At 40.0% G+C, this 22,569-nt stretch overlaps 1 protein-coding gene across 1 annotated transcript in view; it reads right to left on the bottom strand.

Moving 5' to 3' along the window:
• ARMC9 (armadillo repeat containing 9) overlaps window positions 1–22,569 on the bottom strand; it is a gene marked incomplete at its 3' end in the record, with an annotated part of 60,498 nt that overhangs the window by 6,873 nt on the left and 31,056 nt on the right. Inside the window, exons 12-22 of the mRNA XM_009083687.1 lie at window positions 22,339–22,431; window positions 20,993–21,083; window positions 19,982–20,105; window positions 17,968–18,107; window positions 17,071–17,147; window positions 14,951–15,025; window positions 13,768–13,858; window positions 12,401–12,459; window positions 6,901–7,005; window positions 5,645–5,760; window positions 1,423–1,547 (exon numbers count right to left, since the gene is read on the bottom strand). Coding sequence (XP_009081935.1) covers window positions 1,423–1,547; window positions 5,645–5,760; window positions 6,901–7,005; window positions 12,401–12,459; window positions 13,768–13,858; window positions 14,951–15,025; window positions 17,071–17,147; window positions 17,968–18,107; window positions 19,982–20,105; window positions 20,993–21,083; window positions 22,339–22,431 — 1,096 coding nt within the window. The remainder of the gene's footprint in view (window positions 1–1,422; window positions 1,548–5,644; window positions 5,761–6,900; window positions 7,006–12,400; window positions 12,460–13,767; window positions 13,859–14,950; window positions 15,026–17,070; window positions 17,148–17,967; window positions 18,108–19,981; window positions 20,106–20,992; window positions 21,084–22,338; window positions 22,432–22,569) is intronic.

Genomic DNA, 22,569 nt, shown 5'->3' on the forward strand with positions numbered 1-22,569 from the left:
GTAATGCCTTAGGAATTGCATCCAATTACACTCTCAAGCAGTAAATAGGAACACTTTTGATACCTGCTTGGCTTAATTTCCTTTGCAAAGCAAAAGTAGGTAAAAATGAACAAAAATATTTTTTTTCTACTCTGAAGGAAAACTGTTAAGTCAGTTCGATTTTGCTTTGTTTACAACCTCTGGTGAGCTGAGTTGCTGCCCCTGGCCCAGTTTAATCTGCCTGCAGCAGGGGCTCAGCTGTACTCAAGGTGCTACTGTGCACAGAGAGGCTGAGGACAGCAGCTCTCATTCCTACACACAGCAAGAACCTAAGTGCTCATCCTGAGCAGCAGCTTCATCTGCTTCTATCATACTGCTTTCATTCAGCATGTTATATTTATCAGCTCTAGGCATTACACAAGCAAATTCCTGTCTGCAGGACCTTGGTTACTTTTCTCAGAATCCTTTTCATTTCCTTTAGGAAATTTAAAAAAAATAGAAGAGAAAGTAAAAAGTATGCTATTCCTTTACTGCTTCAAAGCATATTTTTCAGCAAAGTAAAGGCACACTTTGCCTGAACTTATTAATAATTCTGTACCAGATATGCTGCAAGATCCTTCATCTAAGGCTGCTGAACATTTTGCCTTAAATCCTTAATTGGAAATGTTAATCAATCTCTGCACGAAGGCTGAAACACCCACACCCCAAGTTCCATGATCTTGTGGATATCAGAAGTTCAGAAATCAAGTATTTCAGAAGCCTATAACCTTTTAAATTCCATCACGCGTTACTGAGCTTTCAGGCCCAGCTGAGTTTGCATTCATTTCAGCTGAAGCTGCAAGGGCAGAATCTTTAGCAGCATCCCCCACAATGCAGCCATACAGCACTGGGCTGCCCATCCTCCACAACCTTTTTTTAGTTTGAATGCACTTGCAAATCTAAGCAGATAACTGCAGCTGCCTTCAACTTTAATACAGAGGTTCAGCCAACAAAGTCTGCAGGTGCCAACAGACAGTGATTCATTTAGATCCAAACAAGGGCATATTTGATCAAGCAAGAGGCTTTGCCTCTTGGGAAGTGCCCTGTCTCTGGGCTGCAGCCCTTTCTCTCAGCAGAGGACATTCCAGTGTGAAATCCAGTACCTTCCACACATCGGAAGTACTGTGTTCGATCCCTGGCACTTCCACAGGAAGCAAGACAGAGAGAGGCAAGTGAGACCAGTGGTGTCTGCTGATCACACATTACCTTCTCCAGCCATTCGTTCAGCTCCAGCCAAAGTCTACCATGTGCCCCAAGGTCCTGCAGACTGACCTAGGGGCTATAAGCAGAGAGCCATTTCCATGACACATTAAAAAAAGCTCCAATCTACAACACAGAAGCTTTAGCACCTGCCCAAGTCAAGAAAGACAGCAGCAGTTAACAACATTGACAGACTGTACTTACACGAAGGGGAAATGCAGAGGTCAGAAATGCTGGACTGGCTCCCACCAGAGATGGGAGAATGACCACCCGGTGGAGACTGCAACTTCTCATCCCTATCTGGACAAGAACTGTTATAATTTTCTGGCCTGAATGAGGAGAAAGGAAAATGAAAGGTGAATGCTTACAGAATAAAGAGGTGCGTGAGAGTGAATTCTAGTTTATTCTAATTGCCTGTAATGACATAGTAGATATGAACATTGTATTTTATGCTGCAAACCAGTGCCAAGGACACAATTCAACTGCTTGACTGTAGCTCCTCCAAACCAGCTGATGTCAGACATATTTGAAATTAACATTTTTTCCTACTGCAATAAAAGAGCAGAGGAAAGGAAACCATAACTCCCTGAAGTCTGAAGACCCAAAAAACCAGCACGACATTTACAGAAAAAGACTGCAGAAACGGGCCTGAGAGTTCTTCAATACTTCAGTTTTCCAAGGATTTAAGATTTGCTCCTGACTATTACAAGGATTTCACTTCAAGGAGCAATGTGCAATACAGACTTAAACTAGGTAAGAAGCAGAACTCTTGATTTCATAAGTGAGGTGGATCAGTGAGAAGATCAACTGAAGCAGCTGAAGGACAGAACAGGGACAAGATTGCGTAGTAGTAAGCAATAAAACACAGCATAAGCAAAGGGTGTGAAAAGAAGTTGGCAGACACAGAAAGTTTCCCTGCCCAATATCAGGTTAAGGTAACTAAACTATATTTCTAGTAAAAAGGATTCAGTCCAAAGAGGCAGTTAATGATTTCACAGCTAAATCAGTTTCTAAGGAAATAGCTAGCAGAATATTAAGTAGTTCAGTCCCCCTTGAGTGATCTCAGCCAGCAAGTCTTTAAAGAGGAGGGAAAAATGAAAAAAAAAGAAAAAAGAAAGAAGGCAGCTTTCCAGTATTTCCTGACTCCCTCAGCTCCATACAGCAAGAGCCTGTCCATGCAGGGATCCCATGACAATTCATCTGAAGTAACGAAAGCCTTGTCTGCACTGGAAAGTCATAGAAAAATCAGCATGGAATAGCTGCTACATGTGCAGTGGCTATTCTGCATTAATTTTCTGTGTGAATACTTCTATTCAGCACTAGAAATCTCCACCATCCTCCTCCCCTTTAGGAGGTATGAACCAACAACTCAGAGATATGTTACAGGATCTCCATCCACTGCTTCCTCTTTCATGATGTTTTTAAACAGAATATATTACACCAAGTCTCACATGAAGAACTTCAACCAAGTTATATTCACTTCAATGCTGAATGGAGGCTACTACGCAAATTTTTAAGGTAGTTTATCTACTCTGCTGAATCCAAAACTTCAGGTAATTCAGATCAACTGCCCTGGATTGCATCAAGTAGACAAGCTGCATATGGGGCAAAAATGTCCAACATTTTTCATGACATTTCATCTGATAAAAGCCACTTAAATGATTTAAAATATGAAATACATCCAGTTCAGATATTGCTTCCCAATTAAGGCAGCTAAGATCTTACCATCTTACCTTTTGCAATAATTCCTAAACCAGTATTTCCTCATCTTAGTAACTGAATTTGTACTAAAATTAGAACAGCATAAAAGCCATCAAAGCTTGTCCTTTTCTGCTGTAAAATCTGGTTCAAGAATGTCTTCATCTATTTACTGCAGTTTTCTTACACACAAATTAGTTAGCTAGAAAGCACAAACTTCACATTCAGGGTGGTATGGCTTGTTTCTTATTTAAAACATGGGAGCACCAAACACTCATATTACTTCTACTTCTCCCAGAATAGGAGGGAAATTAATTTTCACATATTTTCATCATGTTAGATTTCTGCTGATTACATTTTTCCTCCCGAGTTTGCACCGTGAGGCAATCTGTAAAGACTCCTTCACACCATCAAACCAACTAGACCCAAAGCTACCAGAACCAGTATGGTAGAAATATGGTTTTAGTTTGTATCCATCAGTGACCTGAAGCTGTCTCACAGAGGCACAAACTGCAAAACTGATCATGAGGAATTCAAGTTTTGCCAAAATATGGGACTAGCATCGGTCCAGTATCCAGGGACACTTAAGTAAACACAACACACTGCCTGGGTAGATGGTGGTAAAGAGAGGCACACAACTGCTTCCAGAGATTATTTCTGATGCATAAATTGCAGCATGCTACATGGCACCAGGAAATAGAAGCCACTCCCATGGGTTTGCCACCAGTTCTCTGACTTCCCATAGCAAAGTCACTTCTTTTTCCCAAGCTTGGTTTTCTCTCCACTTATAAGGCAGGAATGTAATGCTTAGACACTCCAGTGGTAACTGAGACTTATTCCTGAAAAAATACTTTCTAAATAGGCTGCCCAGATTCTCCAGAATCAGTCCAGGTCTCTTAGCCCACCATGGGCACAATCCTGTGCACGGAGAGTGGGATCTTGAACCCTGTTACACTGACCCCACAGCAAAGTGACAATGTATACTTAGTTCTTTGGAGGATTGCAGGAAAATGATAAGAGAATCATTATGTTACTAATATGATCTTATATTAATTAGCTGCTGTTTTCTTCTGACATGCAAACAGACACAATATATAAGGAGCTGTCTTGCAAAAGCTGTGGATGTTATGATGGTGCAAAAAGTCGAGCACTGTGAGAAAGGACACAGAGAATTCCAAATCCACATTCAGGCAATACCAGGTAGATGAAATAGGTGCCATGTTCAAACAGATTCCATTTTATCCAGGCTTGTACTCAGAAGAAAAATTAAGACTGCAAGACAAATTCTGCCCTGGGGTAGCCAAAGGTTCCTTTTTCTGCTTTGGAAGTGTGTGTTTCCTTCAGCTTGCTTTTTAAAAAAGTAATTATCTTCTGGGGCCTTTTCCATGCCCAGAGCCAGTATGTTCCACTTGTCTGTTCCAAGGCCCTGGTAACCCAATGTGTAAATCCCATATGAACAGCACACCTGCCAAAGAGGTGTCTTTGGATGACTCAGGATGGCTCCCAGTCAGATCACCTGCTTGTAGGACACTAATGCCAACATGATGTAGTGGGCAGGAATAAACTTGGGCAAGATAAAGCTGTGACCACTCCTCATCCAAAACAACAGACTTCAGTCAGGTCCAACTACACTTGTGTAACTACAGCCTAAATCAGTCCTCACTGTCTTCAGCATCCACCTTCCACACAAAAATGAGGAGAAAATGTACTTTAAGAAATAGAAAATATGAACATGAAAGTAAACAGTGGCAGGGGGGTGACATGGGGCCACCTTCAGGACTGGTGGGTTCTTCTGAGAGCACCTCTAACTTCATTCATTACACTGTTGTGTTTCAGGTTACCCATACATTTTCACATGCTTGGCTGTACCAATGCTGTGACTTTTGAGTACTATTAGCCATACTTGGTTAGACTTGTAGTCTCTCAGATTAATGAAATTCACAGAAACGAAAACATGAAACCCTCACAACAAACAGCTGCCTGTATTACAGCTACGTGGATTTGATCAAATCCTAAACTGTATGCAACTGGAAGTAAAAAATCATTTACATTTGAGATCTCATTGCTGTTTTACTTCTGCAGTCAGGACAGCAAACAGGACAAGTCTCATCTCAGAAATTAAGATGTACTTGTTCTAACAGAAGGCAGAGAATATTGAAGGAGCTCTATACTGTAAGATTCCTTTAATCCATTTACAATAAGCCTTCTACTCTGACCCCAATCACACCAACAGCAAAGTGTCACAGACGCTTCTGATGGAAAACGTATTTCTTCCAAAGCAGGAAATCCAACATGACAAGACTTGTCTTTCCCATTTTCTTTTTAACCTGTTCTCCTATGGGTGTCTAGCAAATCTCCCCAGAGCAATACATTTTGTGCTTGTAAAGTGGCATATCCCAGGCATTGTAGACATGGTGAAACTTACCAATAGAATAAATTATGAGAAGATGAAAGAACTATGAACACACAGGATATAATGCAAATTTAAATCAACCTGATCAGTAAATATTTACTGAACTATTTCAAGTATGTGACCTCAGCCAATGGAACTTTTTCTGCCTACAATATTCTGCTCCTTTTTTTGAAATTATCTTTAAGGAACAACAATGGCAATGCACTGTTAAGTAGAGAAGGTTTATTTATTAGGCTTTTTCCCCCCTCTTTGTTATTGTTTAGCTTTTTTAAGGAACTTAAAACACCCAGCTTGATCTCATTTGTTTGAACTTACATTAGGTATGCAGTCCTGAGATGACCTGGCGTCACAGGTCTCTGGAGAGGCTCATCTATACTCTGATGCACACCAGAAAACAGCTTCTTCATAGTTTTTGGAGTGTGAGTCATTATCTGCCACATAGGAAATGAAGAAAAAAAATTACTGCAGTGGAAACACAGGCAACAGGAGCCATAGAGAAAATTCTACAGAAACATTGCATCAGAAACTAAATTGCATTCTGATGTCACTAGATAAAACAGCCTGGAATCACTATAGGTTCTTCCATGACATCTTACCTCATGTCACGTTTCCATCATCAGCACTGGACTCGGGGATCCAGAAGGCATAAAATCATGTTTACCATAGAGTGGTTTGGGTTGGGAAGCTCCTTAAAGACCACCTAGTTCCAACCCCCCTGCCAAGGGCAGGGATGCCTTCCACTAGATCAGGCTGCTCAAAGCCTCATCCAGCCTGGCCTTGAACACTTCCAGCATCCACAGTTTTTCTGGGCAACCTATTCCAGTACCTCATCACCCTCACAGTAAAGAATTTCTTCCTTATACCTAATCTAAACCTACTCTCTTTCAGTTTAAAGCCATTCCCCTTGTCTATCACTACATGCCCGTGTGAAAAAGTCCTTCTCAGGCTCTTTTGCAGGCCCCTTTTAAGGTCTGAAAGCTCTCAGTGAGGTCTCCCTGGAGCCTTCTCTTCTCCAGGCTGAACAACCCCAACTCTCTCACAGCCTGTTTTCATAGTAGAGGTGCTCCAGCCCTCTGAATGTCTTGAATTAGTCACAGCACAGTAAATGGAATTCATACAAACTTTATGCTTTTTTACTTAATAGCTTTTTGCTGCTTGAGCTAAGGCAGACAATACTCGATCCGGCATAACGCCTGCAGGAGTAGTTAACTTTTCAACTTTGTTTTTTTCAAAATCATTTCAGACCAGCAGAATGTTCCAGTATTAACCTGCTTAGCACTTTGCTTTGTGTGCCCACAGAGTCACTGATGTAGCACTAGACCCCTAAGGCTGCCTTTAGCTTATTATTAAGCCACAGCCTGACCACCTCCTTGGAAAGGGTAGTGACCTATCTCAGACTCATTCTACTTCTTCTGAACATCAGCTCATGCACAGACTGTGAGAGGTTTGGACTGCTATGCAGGGAGTACCTGGCTCTTCAAGCAACTAACTGAAGAAAGGTGAATTTACTGAAATTAAACACTTAATCCAGCAAATTAATTTATTTCAAGATTCTAATAAGTGGTACTCACTCCCAAGTACTCAGTTGTTAGCAGCTTCTCTCCTGCAAGCTCTCCCAGTTGTGGCTGCAAAACCTCATCTTTGTCCAGATCAGCCTCCATGATGTCACGGTCCCCCTGCAACAGGAACATGGAACTCAGGTTTGCAGGGAAGCTTTAAAGATGGTAATATGGGGCTGGTACAAAACTCTTGGAATCAGTAGTTCAGGATACAAATATCACACAACAAGGCAATAATCTTCTGTTGACTTTATTCCACAAAACCCAAATGTAATCAGCTTCAAGTAAAAAGTACCAAGAGTTCACTCTCCTGTGCCTATTTCTAGAAAAACTATGGGTGATTCATCCTTCACAGAAGCTCTGCAGCTTCTACAGATCAACAGTCCAGGAAAGTTTAAAGTTACAGAGGGACTGCTCCAGCAAATCAAAACTAGTAGTACAAGAAAAAGACAGTATTTTTGCTTGTGTTTTGCTACTAAAAAGAATTATCTTCTGTCCTGTACCAGACACCCTAAGTAAGATCCACTTCAGATGAAGAAAATATGCTTTGCTTTTGAAACCAATTGTCACAGTAAGAGTAAATGACAGTCAGAAAAATGAAATTAATAATTCTAAAGAGATACATTGCAATAGTAATGTAGAGAGCCTGCATAAACTCCGTTAAAAACCATGGCCACTGGGCTTTGTTGAGCCCCAAAGCATGAGGACCTGAAAAGCAGTTTTGCTTTAGTGAGATTTAGACTCAGTTTTAAGTAGTCAAAGTAAGAAACACCCTCTGCCAGATGTATTAGCCAGTAATATGAATGCTTGGACAGGGCTCTACAAAAAGAACATGAGGAAAAAAACATTGGAAGTGTGTACAGGGAAAGCATTTCCTAGAATGGAAATGGCTGATGAGTGATTCCAGTCTTTGCTTGGTGCAAAATAACAAGAATACCATCACTCAGACCCAGTAGGTGTTGGCTTCCCCAGAGCTCTGTGGGCATGCCTTTTCTTCAAGCTGTGGGCTTGCCTTTTCTTCAGGCTCAATGAACTTTGTATCAGATGGCTTAAAACCCATAATTTTTAGTTTGATTTAGTTATTCTCATTGCTCATCACCTCATTCACTGATGTCAAGCAGAGGTAAAAAGTGCAGACACAACAGGCACAATTCAGTAGCTCACAGCACCATCCAGCCCTACTTTGAAATATCCTGTCTGATCTCCCACTGCAGCTCTGAAGGGCACAAACCTCCCTCAGGTCCCAGGTCATATCTGACAGCCTTGTGCAGGTGCTTCTGATGCTGTAGTTAAGCTTTAGAGATATTATATGTCTATGTGTGAAGAACTGAAGTAGTTACAGAAATACTAACAATAATCAACACAGTGTTCTAAGGTTTGGAGTAAAATTTTTCCATAATGTATTAGTTCACGTATGGATTTTATAAAAAACTTAATTCTTCTGTAACTTAGGCCTTCTGTAAGATAACAGATTGCTAATCCTCTTCATCCTTCTACAGATGTATTCTCTAGATGCTCAGCCATAAAACATAAAGCTGTATAGGACTTCAAGAAGATATTCAACCTGCCTTGCTCTCTAAGGCAAGTTAAGTTACAATCAGTTCCTAATTACCTGGAAAGCTGGATGTGTGTGAAAAATAATCCAGATAATGGACAACAGATAAACACCTCATAGACTAGGCAACAATCACCTGTATCAAGCAAAACACAAGAACCCCCAAACTCCAAAATGCAGAATATACTGTGCTTTGGGGGAGACAAAAAAGGTTGCAGAGATGAGCTCAATAAATAGGTCTGGTGGAATTTTTATTTTCACATGGTATGTTAATGCAGCCAACCTCGATCCCTGATGTTACGTAACATGCCAGGTAACTGAGCCTGAACGTGTCCCTCCTCTGTCTCCTTGGACAGAACAAGACTTTTTGCCTGATGTGAATCATTCCACTGCTGAAACAGCACAATTGGTGCCCTGTTCACCACTGCTCACAGGCTGCAGCAGATGTTGGCAGCAAAGCCCTTTAATGTAATGGCTTGAAGTCCTGTGATTAAGCTCTCTTTCTTTTGATGTCCTCTCTAGCTGAAGTGTATTTTCACACTGCAGTTTGCTGATTTTATTGTGAGGTGCTGAGTGACGGTGGATCAGAGAGGGTGTCTGACAAATAGTCACTGCACAGTTAACTAACACAGCTCCAGCTTGTAACTAAACTTTTGAATTAGAGCTACAGTATCACATACTCACTTTTACAATCAGCTTTTTAAGATGGTCCAAGTCAAATAAAAAGCAAATGTAAAGATAAAATACTGAAGATAAATTAAGTTAGTATTTAACGGACCAGTCAAGAGACTATTAAGCCCCAGAAAACTTGCATTGTGGCTGTGGGTGTCAACACACCCCAGATGGCCAGTGTCTCCCACGTGGAGACACTGCAGGAGTCAGTGTGTCCTGAGCTATACATTCATCAATTTAAAGCTCCGCAGACAAATCTGAAAGCCAGTTTCTTTCTGAATCACATTACACAAATAGACATTTTTTATTTGGCTAATATGCTGCAGTGTCACACAGTACAGAATCCTTCATTGCTGTGTGTGTGATGCCCTTAGAAATCCCAGAGTTTTCCTCCTACATGCTCAACTGCATCTTGGCTGCAGTGTTTAGGAGAAAGTAGTCATTACCACAAGATCTGCTCAAAGCCAGGAGAGAATCCATCAACTCTAAATTAAACACATATAAAAGCAAAAAACCACAGGAGAGGTAATAGTAACATCATGAGGAACCTTCACGTGCTCTTGGAAATAATAAAAGCTGGAGCAAGACCTGCAAACTGAGGCAGCATAAGAGTGTAATTTTGTTATGTCTTAAACCATGAAGGTATAAATACCAGCACTGAGCAACAAACTCTAACCCCAGTGAGGAGTCTGAATGCAGGTCACTAAATTGCTAATATAGGGACATAGTCTGAACTATATTCAGTCTGTAGCAGTCTAAAAGTTCCTAAGAGTCTAAAAGGCAACACTTCTGATAAAGTTTTCCAAAACTTTCTGTTGCCAGATCACAACATCAGATTTTATCACAAAACACCATCAGAGAACAATTACTCACTGCAATTCCAAAATACAAAAGGGCTCCAAGCACTGAGGTAGTGAGTCAACAAATCTCTGTTTACCTAACAAAGTAACAACATTATGCATTTTGCTGCCATGCTGTTTGCAAACTATATTTTCTAAACTGAGGGACTAAGAAAGCAGCAGAACAGAATTACAGTTCCCTGCAGCAATAAGGATTTAGAATATACTGCAATTAATGTTACACTAGAAACAAGTTTTAAACTTAGCTTAAGTCTTTTTTTTCTAATATAATGGCGAAGCTAATGAAAAACTGCAATTGGACACTTCTCTCTTTCAAAAGCTTAATGCTGCTTCTGAGTCAAATGATAATAAGTGCCAGAAGCCCGTTTTAATCACATGTTGGTTCAGTGGTAAAAATGCATTTCAAAGTTATTTGACTTAGAGCCTTGGCTGGGACTGTGAGCAGCAGAAACTCATCTAGGGGGTATGACTGAACAGGAGAATTTACCTTTCTTTCATTTCCAAGAGCAGGTAAAGTGATGAAAGTGTTCAACATTATCATGCAAGTCAATGCCAAACCTTTCAGGAAGGAGTTCCTTATCTATGTGTTTCCTCAACAAAAAAGTATATTTCCCTTCAAAACAGTATACTGAAGTTCAAGCAAAAGTATCATCACCTTGGATTCTTGCAATGCACCTAAGACACTCAAAGCCTTGGAACATCAGTTAAAGGGTGTCAAGCAGCATTTTAAACAAAGGGGAATTTGAATAACTAATGCCCAAAAAGCCCATCTGGCACATCAAGCATTGATTTCAGGCAGGAGGAGTGGAAAGATTACCAAATAAATGACTTCAGGTGAAACAATTACAAAAATCTAATCCTATTAGAAAAAGTTTACTGTACCCCCTTAGAACAAAAGAGGGAGAGCTGATTGTTAAATGAAACTTCCTTGTAGCGCTAAACTTAGAATTTCCACATAGCCCTAAATTTAGGCAAAGTAACAAGGGTGATTAGTTCACGTGTTCACCACCTACTGTGCCACAACACAAAGCAGATAAATAATGCCATCAGTGCGAGGCTTCCCTGGACACTGCCAGGCCAAGGCTGGATCCTGCCAGGTGCTGCACCCCAAACAGCTGAGAGCACACTACACCTGTTACAACTGGGATATTTATATTTTTATCTGCTTTCTAAACATAAGAGGTTCAATGTGCACCTGAGAATGCACTCAGTCACCCTGCAGTGACAGGGCAAGGTTTAGACTGCAGCATGGCTCTCCCTGGTCACTGCCATTTCCACTGGTGTGCAGTGAGCCTCTAGAACGTGGACACAACTGACTTGGCAATTTTTGTGTCTTAGTCTTTGTTGGTTCAGGACAAAAAAACTTGCATTTTCTTCTAAAAACTTGGTTTTCAATCAATATGTTCTCCAGTAATACTTCTCATACAAGAACATTTTGCAGTTCGTTAACTCTCAATGTGCCTGACTTCTTCAGGGCAGAACACATGCTATAAATGTATGTGCACATACACACACACCTAAAGATATTCAAATACTGTTTCAAGGACATGTACCATAGTTGTTCTTTAAACTTTCTCATGTGAGACTTCTCAACAAAAGAAAAATGCCATGCGGTGGATTTCTCCCACATAACTGCCTACACTGCATTTTGAAGCCCCCACTGTGCACTTACAGCGAGGCAGGAATGGCAACATCACCAGTGAAGACTGGGGATAACATTTCCCTTGCATGACTTACACCTTGCTTTGCTTGCTAATTTAGGTGATTGAATACACTCCATTGTCTACACCCGTTACTCAGCTGCTTAAACAGTGCTGAAGTATTGGCATAAAATGCATTTATTAGCAGAGCTGGAAACACACAGCTAATCAGCTTATATTTACTATGACATAGTTTCTCATGCTTACTTAATTTTTTAAATTTTATTTTCTCATGGGACTTATTCCTTATTTGCAATTACTGTTTTCCTTCATTACATTCAGGCAATTTATTAACTGTATTTCAAAGTTTCTAAACAGCAAAAGAAGTCACACCCCGAATAGATAATGATCCCTTAAGAAGAAGTGACAGCCTGTTTATGAACTATGCTGGTAACATACTGCTTGGTTCATTTGCTTCCTTTATTTTTAACTGCTGAAATGTGTCTGTTTGAAAGCTTCTACTGCTACAGTTATTCTCATCTCTTCACTTTTGTCAAGCTCTAATCCTTTAGTTATCACAGAGGTGGTGAGTTGCCAAAACACTAGGACTTCAAATGAAGAACAGGTAATGGAAACAGAACCAATTTTCTTCTTAATGCAAGAATAATTAAGTAAAAAACCAAACCAAGACCCACTGAAAAAATGACTGTTTTGCTGACATAAAATATTTTCTGGCTAGAGGGTTAATGATTTTTCTAAAAGTTATCAGAAGGTCTTATACTTACTTTCCCATCTTCTTCTTCCTCTTCATCGTCAGACACAATCTCATCATCTAATGGCTCCTCTAGAAAGAAGCAAACCAAAATGGTGTAAGAGCACATGCACAACTTAATGGAATCTCTCGGTATTGCCTCACTTCTACAAGGGCAATTTAACTCCCTTGTGACATAGACACCCCATTCTTTTCAAGACAATTATTGGGATTATTTGCTCCTACAAAGCATTCTAGAAATCACTGCAATCAATTAATATTTTGGAAAATGGCAGAAATAGAACTACTCTGGGATAGTTATTATTTTCTCATAAAACCCCCTCTGACAACTCACTGCACTTACTGGCAAGACTTGAATGCAAGTGTGTGCACTTGCAGGTTTGTCTATTTTTTAACCAAATTTTAATACAAGACTCTCCTTCTCCCTACAAACACTTCAATATTATACTGGTTTTGTACACAGAAGGTAGTACTCATGTAGAATACTTATTGTAACTTTTGGACAAACCTATTTCCTCAGGAAAAGGCAGCCAGGCTTATGCTGGAAATCTGTATGCACAACTTGTACTTGCCAATCAGACAAAACCCCTCAAAAACACCCTTCTCAGGTAGAAGGGGAGAGGTTCCACAACCCTGATGAACAAGTATTGCATAGTGCCATTACAGTGCTTCAATACTTTATTTGCTCTTTCACAAGCTAGAACTGGACGATACGTCGTGTCTCCTCTGTCCAAGCAGTCAAACTGGTTCTATTTTTACTGTACAGAAAGATTTAATCAGATAAAATCTCCTTTTCATTATTTGCCTCCTCTTTCTTCAGTCTTCCTTTCAGTCACAGCAAAGAGAAAATATAATCAATATTCCACCTCCTCCTCCCTTCCTGAATTAATGCAGCATCTACAACTGCTGTGACCCATCAACATACTCTCCAAAAAAGGATGGTCTCTGCTCCCTGCTCAGAATAAGCCATTTCAGATAACAAAGCTACACCTCAACAGAAGAAGAGATGAGTACAGACAGACCAAGTCCCTAAATCCTGTTTTACAAATTGTATCACCCATTTATTTTCACAGTTGACAGCATACTCTCATTAGTGTGAGGCCACTGACACGAAAGAGAACAGTCAAGGTCACTCTATTTATGGTCCCAAAACTCTGAAATTGAGAGCTACTGAGCTTTTTATTTCTTCTTTATAACTGTAACAGAAGGAAATTTTAAAATACGTCTGACATTCAAATCCTGACATTCACTATTTACACTCTCTCAGACCATCACACCATTGTTATTCTATGAGAGTTCCAACGCCAAGTAAAAACATGAGCTTTTTTATGGCTTTTGTGAAAGATTTAAAGCTCAAAGAGCTGCATCTGTTCTTCTGACCTGAATTGAGTTGCTTGATAATAAATTCAATCTGTCGGATCATCTCTGCATTTCCTTCCTTGATGAAGCAGCACAGAATTTCTTCCATTCCCTGGATGTAGCAAAAAACATTGCTAGATCAGTATTTCATGTGACCACAGTTACAGAGTTCTGTTAGCTAGAACATCAGGAAAAACAGAGGCAGTGTGAAGCAAACCACCGTGTCTAGCTCCAAGTGCTCCATGCACAAAAGAAATATGCTGTCTAGATTGCTTCTAGGTTTAAACACAAACACATTCATGATGAACAGCAACTTTTTTACAACAGATCTGCTGCTTCTGCCTTCTGATCTCAGTACACAGAAGTCAACAGAAAAAGGCAAATTTGCATCTACAGAGACAACAGTGCAAGGTTCAGAGAAGGAAAGCAAAAAGCAGAACCAACTATGACATTCTCTTAAACCTGGTCTCTCTCTTTACAGCTCATAGGCTTGATCTGGTGTCTTTGATAATTTAAGATGAATCTGTGAGGTAAAACATCTGACAACAATGATATCTGCATAACCCTCTGGGTTAGTTGTTAAGACACAATGACACACTGCTATCCCAGGAGCAGCTTCCTCAAATCCAGAAGTTAAAACACTATTAGACTATAGTTATTATAGTTATAGTCTAATAGTTATTACTATTAGACTAGCTTTCACAGGAAATCAATTCCTAGTTCTGCTAAAACTTTCCACCTGCTGCCGCGTTCCTCAGCTAACTATGTCTACAGCAGGCAGAAACAAGAGTAGCAAGAGGAACTCATCCTCTTGTGGCTACCCACGGGTGCAGAATAAGTTACATGAGGGGAAGAAGTAGCAGGTCAGATGAAAACATCTCCCAGGCCACACTCTGTCTACAAAATGCTAGAAGGACATACTATCCTAAAACACCACTTTTAATTTATAATTTAGACAGAATCCTTCACACTGCTGGGGCTCCATTTCTGGGAGAAAGACCAGCAAACATGGCAAAAGTGTTTGAGACACACATTCATGCTTCTCTGACTATCAAAGGCGGAAGGTGTTTTGTGGGTTCCCTTCTCAAAATGCCCTGGCTCCTACCTCCCAGCCCTGCTGCACCCTGCCCAGCAGGTTCCCTCCCCTGTGTGCCATCTCTGGCATAGGCACTGATCTTTGTACTATGCAAACAGCACTTCTTACCATTGCTCTGGCTTCTTCTCGGACAGAAGGGACGGCCAGAATGCTGTACAGTGCTCCATTAACATATGATTGGATCTAAGAGGAAAAAATAATCATAACTCTAAGAAAGGTTCTCACATTCATCCCAGTGGACTATAAGCAAAATGTAAAAGTGCAGAACATGTATGTTCAGAGAGATAACCAGGCTAGCCTGGACTGGCAAAAATCCCCACTTGGGAAGCAATGAACTTTTAAGATGCAAGTATACTGTGATATGGTTGATCTAAATCAGTATCTCTGTGTGCCAGTTTCAACCCCCTCCTGCTCCTAAAAGTGTACTCTTGCAAATTGACCTAGCTGTTATAGAAAAAAAAAAGAAAAAAAAAAAAAGAAAAAGAAAGAGAGAAAAGCAGAAAAAGGTTAGTTTCTGACAAAAACTAGTGGCAGGACAAAAAACAGGACAAAGACCAGGGACAAGACCCTGTCAGCATGAACTCCAGACAGGCTTCAAGCATTGTAGCCTAAGGCAGGATGATAAAAGCTGTAGCAGCTTCAAACATCCTCTCACTCTGCTGCCTATTGCTGTCCCCCAGGAGAGGCAAAAAAGCATGAAAGCTCTGTATTATGGCTAGTGAGAGCCACCAGATCTGCCAAACTAGTTTTATCAGCACTTATATGACCCTTTCTGTTGGCCAGTTGCTTTTGGAGCACTAAGATTTTCAGTCATCCTCAGTCTAAACCCTTGGAAAAAATGAACAATGAGCTAGGCTGGGAGCAAGGGAAGATCAGGGACTGGGATTCACACAAGGATTCCACAGCTTCTCAGGAAGCTCTCCTGACACTCAAGAGCATTGCCTTCTACCTTCAACTTCGATAACAAAGTTTCTGTTAGCTGAGCTGGTGCAAACTAGGTTGTAGGAATTCACCCTCTGAGAGAAATTTCAAAGTCATTTTAAGGCATAGACTTAACAGCACGTTAGCATTTTCTGAGTGTTTCAGTATAGGGACTGTGAAATTATTTTGTCTTAGTATGTATTGTATTAAACTTTCATCATTCACAAAAACAAAGCTAGTGAAAGAGTCCAATAAAGGTATGTCAAGTTTCATCTTAATAAAAAGAACTGATCTACATCTTCTAATGAAATCATAAAGCATGGATTAAGCACTTTGTTGAAATCTGTTCCGTATTTTCAGTTTAGGCTATAAACAAAAAACCCCTGATGACTCAATTTTTGCATATAAACATAAGACACCAGAGTTTGTATTTCATCTTTAGCAGAAGTCCCCAAACACCCTGCACAATCATCATGGAATCATTGTAGAATATCCTGCCAAAACATCTGCCTCTGTGATATCCCATCCTTAAGGTGAATGCAGCACCCTGAATTCAGCTCTGTACAGTATTTGCCTGCATTTCCTCCTGCCTTGAATTTAACTCCATGGTTAAAATGTCCCTCTGCAGACACAGCTGAAACAATGCTTAACACAGCAGACAGCAGGCATCTAAGTGAAGTGCTGAAAAGCATTAGGTAGAAATAACTACTAATTTTCAGCATTTTCCTCTGAGGTACTTCGATTTAGCATCTAAGATGCAAGTGTGTCTGGAGAGAGAAAAGAAAGGAACCACAAAAGGGTTAAGTGGCAGGTCAAATGAAGGGGTAGACAAAGAGATATTAGGGCTTGAATGTCACAAATGTCACTTCGTTTTCATAATGTTCCCAAAAACTACCAGCAAATTTGCTTCTCTGCACCTGATGGTTTGCATAATGGACTTGCACCACACATTGTTCATCTCATGAACTAGTTAAGCTTGAGATGATTTGGTGCAAGGTGACATTTAAACAGCGTCAGAAACTGCAGTCAAGAAGGCAGGGACTGCATGGGAACTATGCATCTAAAAGCTTCCACCCTGAGCTGCCAATGTTTGTTAAAGAAAGACATGTCTAGAAAGACAAGTGCCCAATGAAATAAAATTTATGCCATTGTGAATTTTAGGAAAATTACACAGAATTGAATTAGATGAGGGTCTAAATAAGGGAAACGGGAAAAAACAGGGGGGGAGGGAATTGGGTTTTTTTGTTTTTTAATCTTTAATTTTTCTTTCCACCTTTCCTTTAACCCAAAGTTTGCTGTACAAATACCTCATGATTCTCATGGCCAAGAAGATCAGAGAGAACTCTGAGCACATGGTTTGCAATCCTTGCACACATTTTCTTCCCTGCAAAGGGAGAACACACAAATATGCTTGAAAAAATACAATAGATTAGAGCAAGTTTCTTTCTTACTTTTTAAAATCAGTATTAAATACAGTTTACATAGAGCAGAACTGTTCCTTATTTCTCACAAATGCTGCTCAGCATAACTGAGCTGAAATCAGTGAAGTTCCCCTGGATCTATGCAGCTGTAATCTTGGACAGGATGCAACACGAAGGGGATTTGCAAAGTTTAACAAAGGCACTTTCTTGCTTATAAGACGATTTTTCACCCTTACCTTACTTTCCTTTCTAAAAGGAAATTTACTTTAAGCTCTTTTTAAGTCTCTTGGATGTAGACAGGAGCTTATTTTCTTGTGGGGAATCTGCATTGTAGAAGTGAAGCAGGCAAGTATTTCACTGCACAAGGTGAAGGTTGAACTCCTTGCCATTACTCCTCAACCTAGTTCTTTCTTGTTTAGAAAGCAATCTCTTACACAAAGAGTGTAAGTGGACACAAAGTGTCCTTTGAAAAGTGGGCCTGGAATGTGGGAATGGCAGTTTCACATGCTGATGTGAAAAAAATAATCAAATCTTATAGGGTTCCATTGCTTATTTCCTTGCTTAAATCTGTAGATTTAGGTAAAGCTAACCTCCCAAATTGGGATTCCTGGGAAAAGAGATCTGCCCAAAAGCACTGGTTATAGCACTCAAATATCTCTGGTCATGTAAGTTCCTGCTACTGATTATAGTCACTTGAAAGAATCCTGGTATATCAGGAAAAAAGATTCACAGTCTTCCCTATCTATTTCTTGGCATAAGGCTGTAATTCAAAATGTGAGACACCTGCACTCCGCAGACAAAGATTCATGAGCAAGGCAACAGAATACACCAGGGTGTAATCAGACAGGGAATCTGGATCTGATAGAACATCAACCAGCCAGAAAATGAGCCCATCTTTGATCATCGCCGACTGCAGCACACGCCTAGGATTAGAAAAGAAAAGCCCATGAAAATCAGATCATAGCATAAATAGTTTTCAAATACACCTATAGTTAATATAAGCACATTCAAACTCTACTCTATCTACCTGCCATACATGAGCCTGCCAACAAAAAAAATCCCCAAACTACCCATTTTGGCAGAACCATTAAACTAAGGAATTAACAAAGCCTGAAGAAACTGAAGATGGAGATTCCCATAGGGTTAGAGGACTAAGACATTGGGGAACAGGTTCGGGGATTTGCCTTTTGTTTTATTATTTTTAAACCTGCAAACTGCTGAGGTAACTTTCTTCATTGTTTTCTAAGGCTTCTTATTCAGCTAAAATTGCATTTTCAATTGTCTTTTAAAATTGGTTCAAAAAACAGCTACACACAACAGACCCATAAAACACACTAATTACTACTTCTGTCATGGGTAGCCACAGCATTATAGCACTTTTGAACTGGTGATTTGACAAATGAGGTTCTTTGCTTTGAATCTATTTGCTCTTTTCTCTAGAGATTCTTAAATCACATGTTCTTTTAACTCAACCTGTAGTTGCCCTAGAAGGGTCATACTGACTGAAGTGCCAGGTGGCCAACTGTGATCCACAACAGCAACTCCTCCTTATAAGCACATACTGGTAGAAAGGTCTTACTGAAGAACACCATTTTTAATAACATTATTTCCAAGGGGCAATAAGTTTAAATGACAAAGATCAAAACAGGTCTTAGACGTCAAAGCTCATATGCCTTCTCAGTGCTGGATATTGCAGCAGGTCCATGGCATGGACTAAGCAAAACAAGGGAGCATCTGACCACACACAAAAGAAGTTTCCCTCATGTTAAGTATCTGTAATTAACCTTCTGTAAGATTAAATGTTATTTTTTAAAAAGCAAAACCCTCAGATTTTCAGTAGCTTAGTGCCTAGGCCCCAAAATGCAAACTAACTTGTCCTATTAACAACTGCTTTAACACAAAAATAATTTTCTCTGAGATTGGCTTAGGCTTTCACGCAGTTGAGTATGAAGATTTATTCTCTTTCATCACAGATATGTGTAAGTTACCTTGTCAGGAAGTAGTGCAGATTTTTACCCAAAGCACATTTACAAGTGTTTCATCTAGACAAGCTCTAATGAAGCAAATCTAAAAGCAGCCTTCATTCTTCAACAAGCCAAAACAAAGAACAAAACTCAAACAAAAATAAACAACACTTGAAGTCTGAATTTAGAAGAAACCTGAATGAAAATAACAAGAGCTAAACACACATTTAGCTAACTACTCAGGGCTGAATATTCTTCCTGAGTACTGTGAAAACAGAGTTCCTGGATCATATTTATTTGATAAATGAGAGCAACATCATGCCCTTTACTGCTTTTGCATATTTCTATTGTGGTGGGCATTTTGAGTCAGACTGCTAATGCAAAAGTAATCAACAAGACAGCCCATGCATAGACAGCTCCAGGAAAGAGGATCAACAGGATGAAGATGAAATCCCTGAAAAATGTTTGCAGAAAGGATAATGAAAACCTTATGCTTTGGAATGCAGCACAACTCTTTTTTTCTATGTAGGACCTTCAGAGCTTTCTACATTAAGATTTCCACTTTGTTCAGTTAAGGAACACATATAAAGCACACAAGGCTGTGGCAGGAGATGTACATTTACTTGAGTCTTGACAGCTGGTAGGAAATCAGGTTAATTCAGTCAGCAAAACTGAGTTCTCCTCCATAATAAATGACATTGCTTTCATCAGCCATCAGGGGTTCTGATGATTGTTATGGGAAAATCAAGTGCTCTTCTTTCCTCCCTGAACAGAGCCTAACTAGCCTGCATTTCCTCTCCTGCTGTCACCACTGCATGCTGTGCTTTCATCACCTGAGGCTGAATTTCTGCAGAGCCCCCAGAACATTCTCCCATGTAAGGGACTCCTTGTCTTCAGCTTTCAGTCTCTCCTCCAGCATTTGCAGCAACGTTAGGTTCTCAGAAAGGTAGACACGACCTGGTACAAAAAGTGATGAAAGAAGAGATACTGAGATATCAGCCCGTGACAGAAGAGCTCCCTCTCCTTGGAAAAGTCAGCAGGATTGACCTCGGTTTCTTCTTGAAAAGCCACAATCTTGTGCCAAGACCCAAACAAACCTGCACAAATGAAGTTGTGTAGCAGACCAGTTGCATTCAATCCAGACACTTGGGGCATTAGAGGCCCACACTTCCCAAATTAGTACCACACAGATGCCACTATTCCTCTTTCAGTACATGCTTTCTGATCTATCACAGTTTTGTACACCCAAGGAAAAGAACAGAGATGTCTAAAGGGCTTGGGAAAGTCTGGTGGTCTACTGCTACTGAGTTTAAATGGGATTTCAGTTCCTAGCAACATTCAGCTCCAAAAGTAGCAATAAACCAAGTGCTAATTTGGGACAGGCAGAGATACAAAGCTGCATATATATGCATCTAAATAGTTAGCAGTGATGCACAAGGATTTATTCAGGCGAGGACCAGGAAAATGCAAGAGCAGCCACAGTAGCTACTAATGCACAGCCTGGTAGCAGGTCTGCCCACAGGACCTCTAATTAACAGGGATGTTTCCTTTCAGCCTTCATGAGTAGACTGAAGACTGCATTAAACACAGTCCCTGGGTAAATTCCCACATAGACCACAAATCATCAAAACAAGTCAGAAATGTTGAATACACAGTGTCAAAAGGAAAACTTTCCAGATACTGAAAAGCTGTTGTGAATGCATGTAACAAAAGACAGTGAATCCCTAGAAAAAGGGTGCAAATAAGGGTCTAAATTTCCACATGCAATGACATGCACTTGTGAAGTACCTATAAGTCAGTGTTATACAAAAATGCTATCTTATTTTTTGCAGTGAATCCTTTACCTTTTGCCAGAGAAGCAAAAGCATTGATGAGCCTTGCCATGTACTGTCTGACTACCTCACTCTTAGAATGCAATAATTTGAAGACACTTCCCTGAAAAAGAAAGCAAACATTAATAAAAAGTCAGTAAAGAAGGAAAACAATGTTAGTATTCTATAATATTTTAAAAGCCTCATTAAATTTACACAGCAAACAAACTTTGAATGCATATTAATATCCTAAATAATGTCAATATTATTTAAAATTTCTGTTTTTATTGGCATGGGGCTGAGGGAAAGACAGAAACTGAACAAATAAGGAATTACAGCTTCTTGGCTCAGTATGTTAAAACACCATTAAGCTCCATGATGCAGAGTGAGAATTATAATGAGCTCACACAGTTACCAGTTAAAGCTGGTATCTAAAATTAATATTCTGTGAGTGATAAAAACCCCCCAAATGAAACAACTTGATTTTTTTTATGAACTTCAATGTAGTAATGCTACCTGAATAGGAGAACTCTTGTTTGACAACTAAGAGTGTGGGAGAGCAGCTCAGTAACTTCCAAACACCACCACAGTGCAACATATTTTTAGTCTGTTTTATTTCAGGCATTACTTGTAGATAACTTCCCTCTTAGAGAAATTTACAGCCAGAAAAACAGATTGTTGATGTAACAATCCTTTAACTGTTCTAGTGTTACAAGTTGCTGTTGCAATGACCATGGAGCCATGACTCAACAAGTAGGCTTAAAGCCCCTGGTGAACTCAGTTGTGCACAAAATTCACTACTCCCAACGAAAATAGCTGTGCTTTTGTCAGCAACACTATTGGATTATCAGGGACTGAAATAACCTTTCAAAATCAACACACCAGCTGCTTCCCTCTCTAAAGAAAGGACCCAATGCATTTCAAGTTCACTGAAATACTGCTGCTATTATAGGTGCACAATCACATGTTCCATAGCTATGGAGACTAAAGTCCTAATTTAGTTCTTATCCTAGATCAGTGAAATGAATTGAGTGTATTACCTAACAATACATAATCACTCAAAAACAGACATAGGATCTGATAAGCAAGAGGTAACTCATAAGTAAGGGCCTCAGGCCTCTGCTCAACTCACAGAAGTTAAGCACCAGGAGAGGTGACAAACTTCCACTTGTCTACAAGAACTGTGTTTACGAGAGTTCTTGTAATGCAAAGCTTTGCCATCAACACTTAGCTAAATGTGTCACCTGATTTGGGCACTACTACCTATTTTCCCCTCCCCTTCCAGAGAGTGATAAAATTATCTGATCAGCACTTAATAGCAACAAATGAGCAGTATCATACGGAAGTTGGACAACTGACAACTCTCAGTTCCAGCTGACCTGGCACTTGCTGTGGCAATCCAGGAGGTCATTACTGATGTAGGCTTGCAGGACAGTGTCTCTCTGTTCTCCAGGATATGACGTTGTCAAGCGCTAAAATAAATAACAACATAAATAAACCAGTCAAAGAGGAAAAAAAAAGGCAATGTGGATTGATGACCCCTGCATACCCTATAGCTGAGAAAGCTCTGCTCACAGGGAGGAGGAATTCAACCTCAATGATCTAAGGGA

Source organism: Acanthisitta chloris, unplaced genomic scaffold (assembly GCF_000695815.1).
Source record: "Acanthisitta chloris isolate BGI_N310 unplaced genomic scaffold, ASM69581v1 scaffold29321, whole genome shotgun sequence".
Lineage (NCBI taxonomy): Eukaryota > Metazoa > Chordata > Aves > Passeriformes > Acanthisittidae > Acanthisitta > Acanthisitta chloris.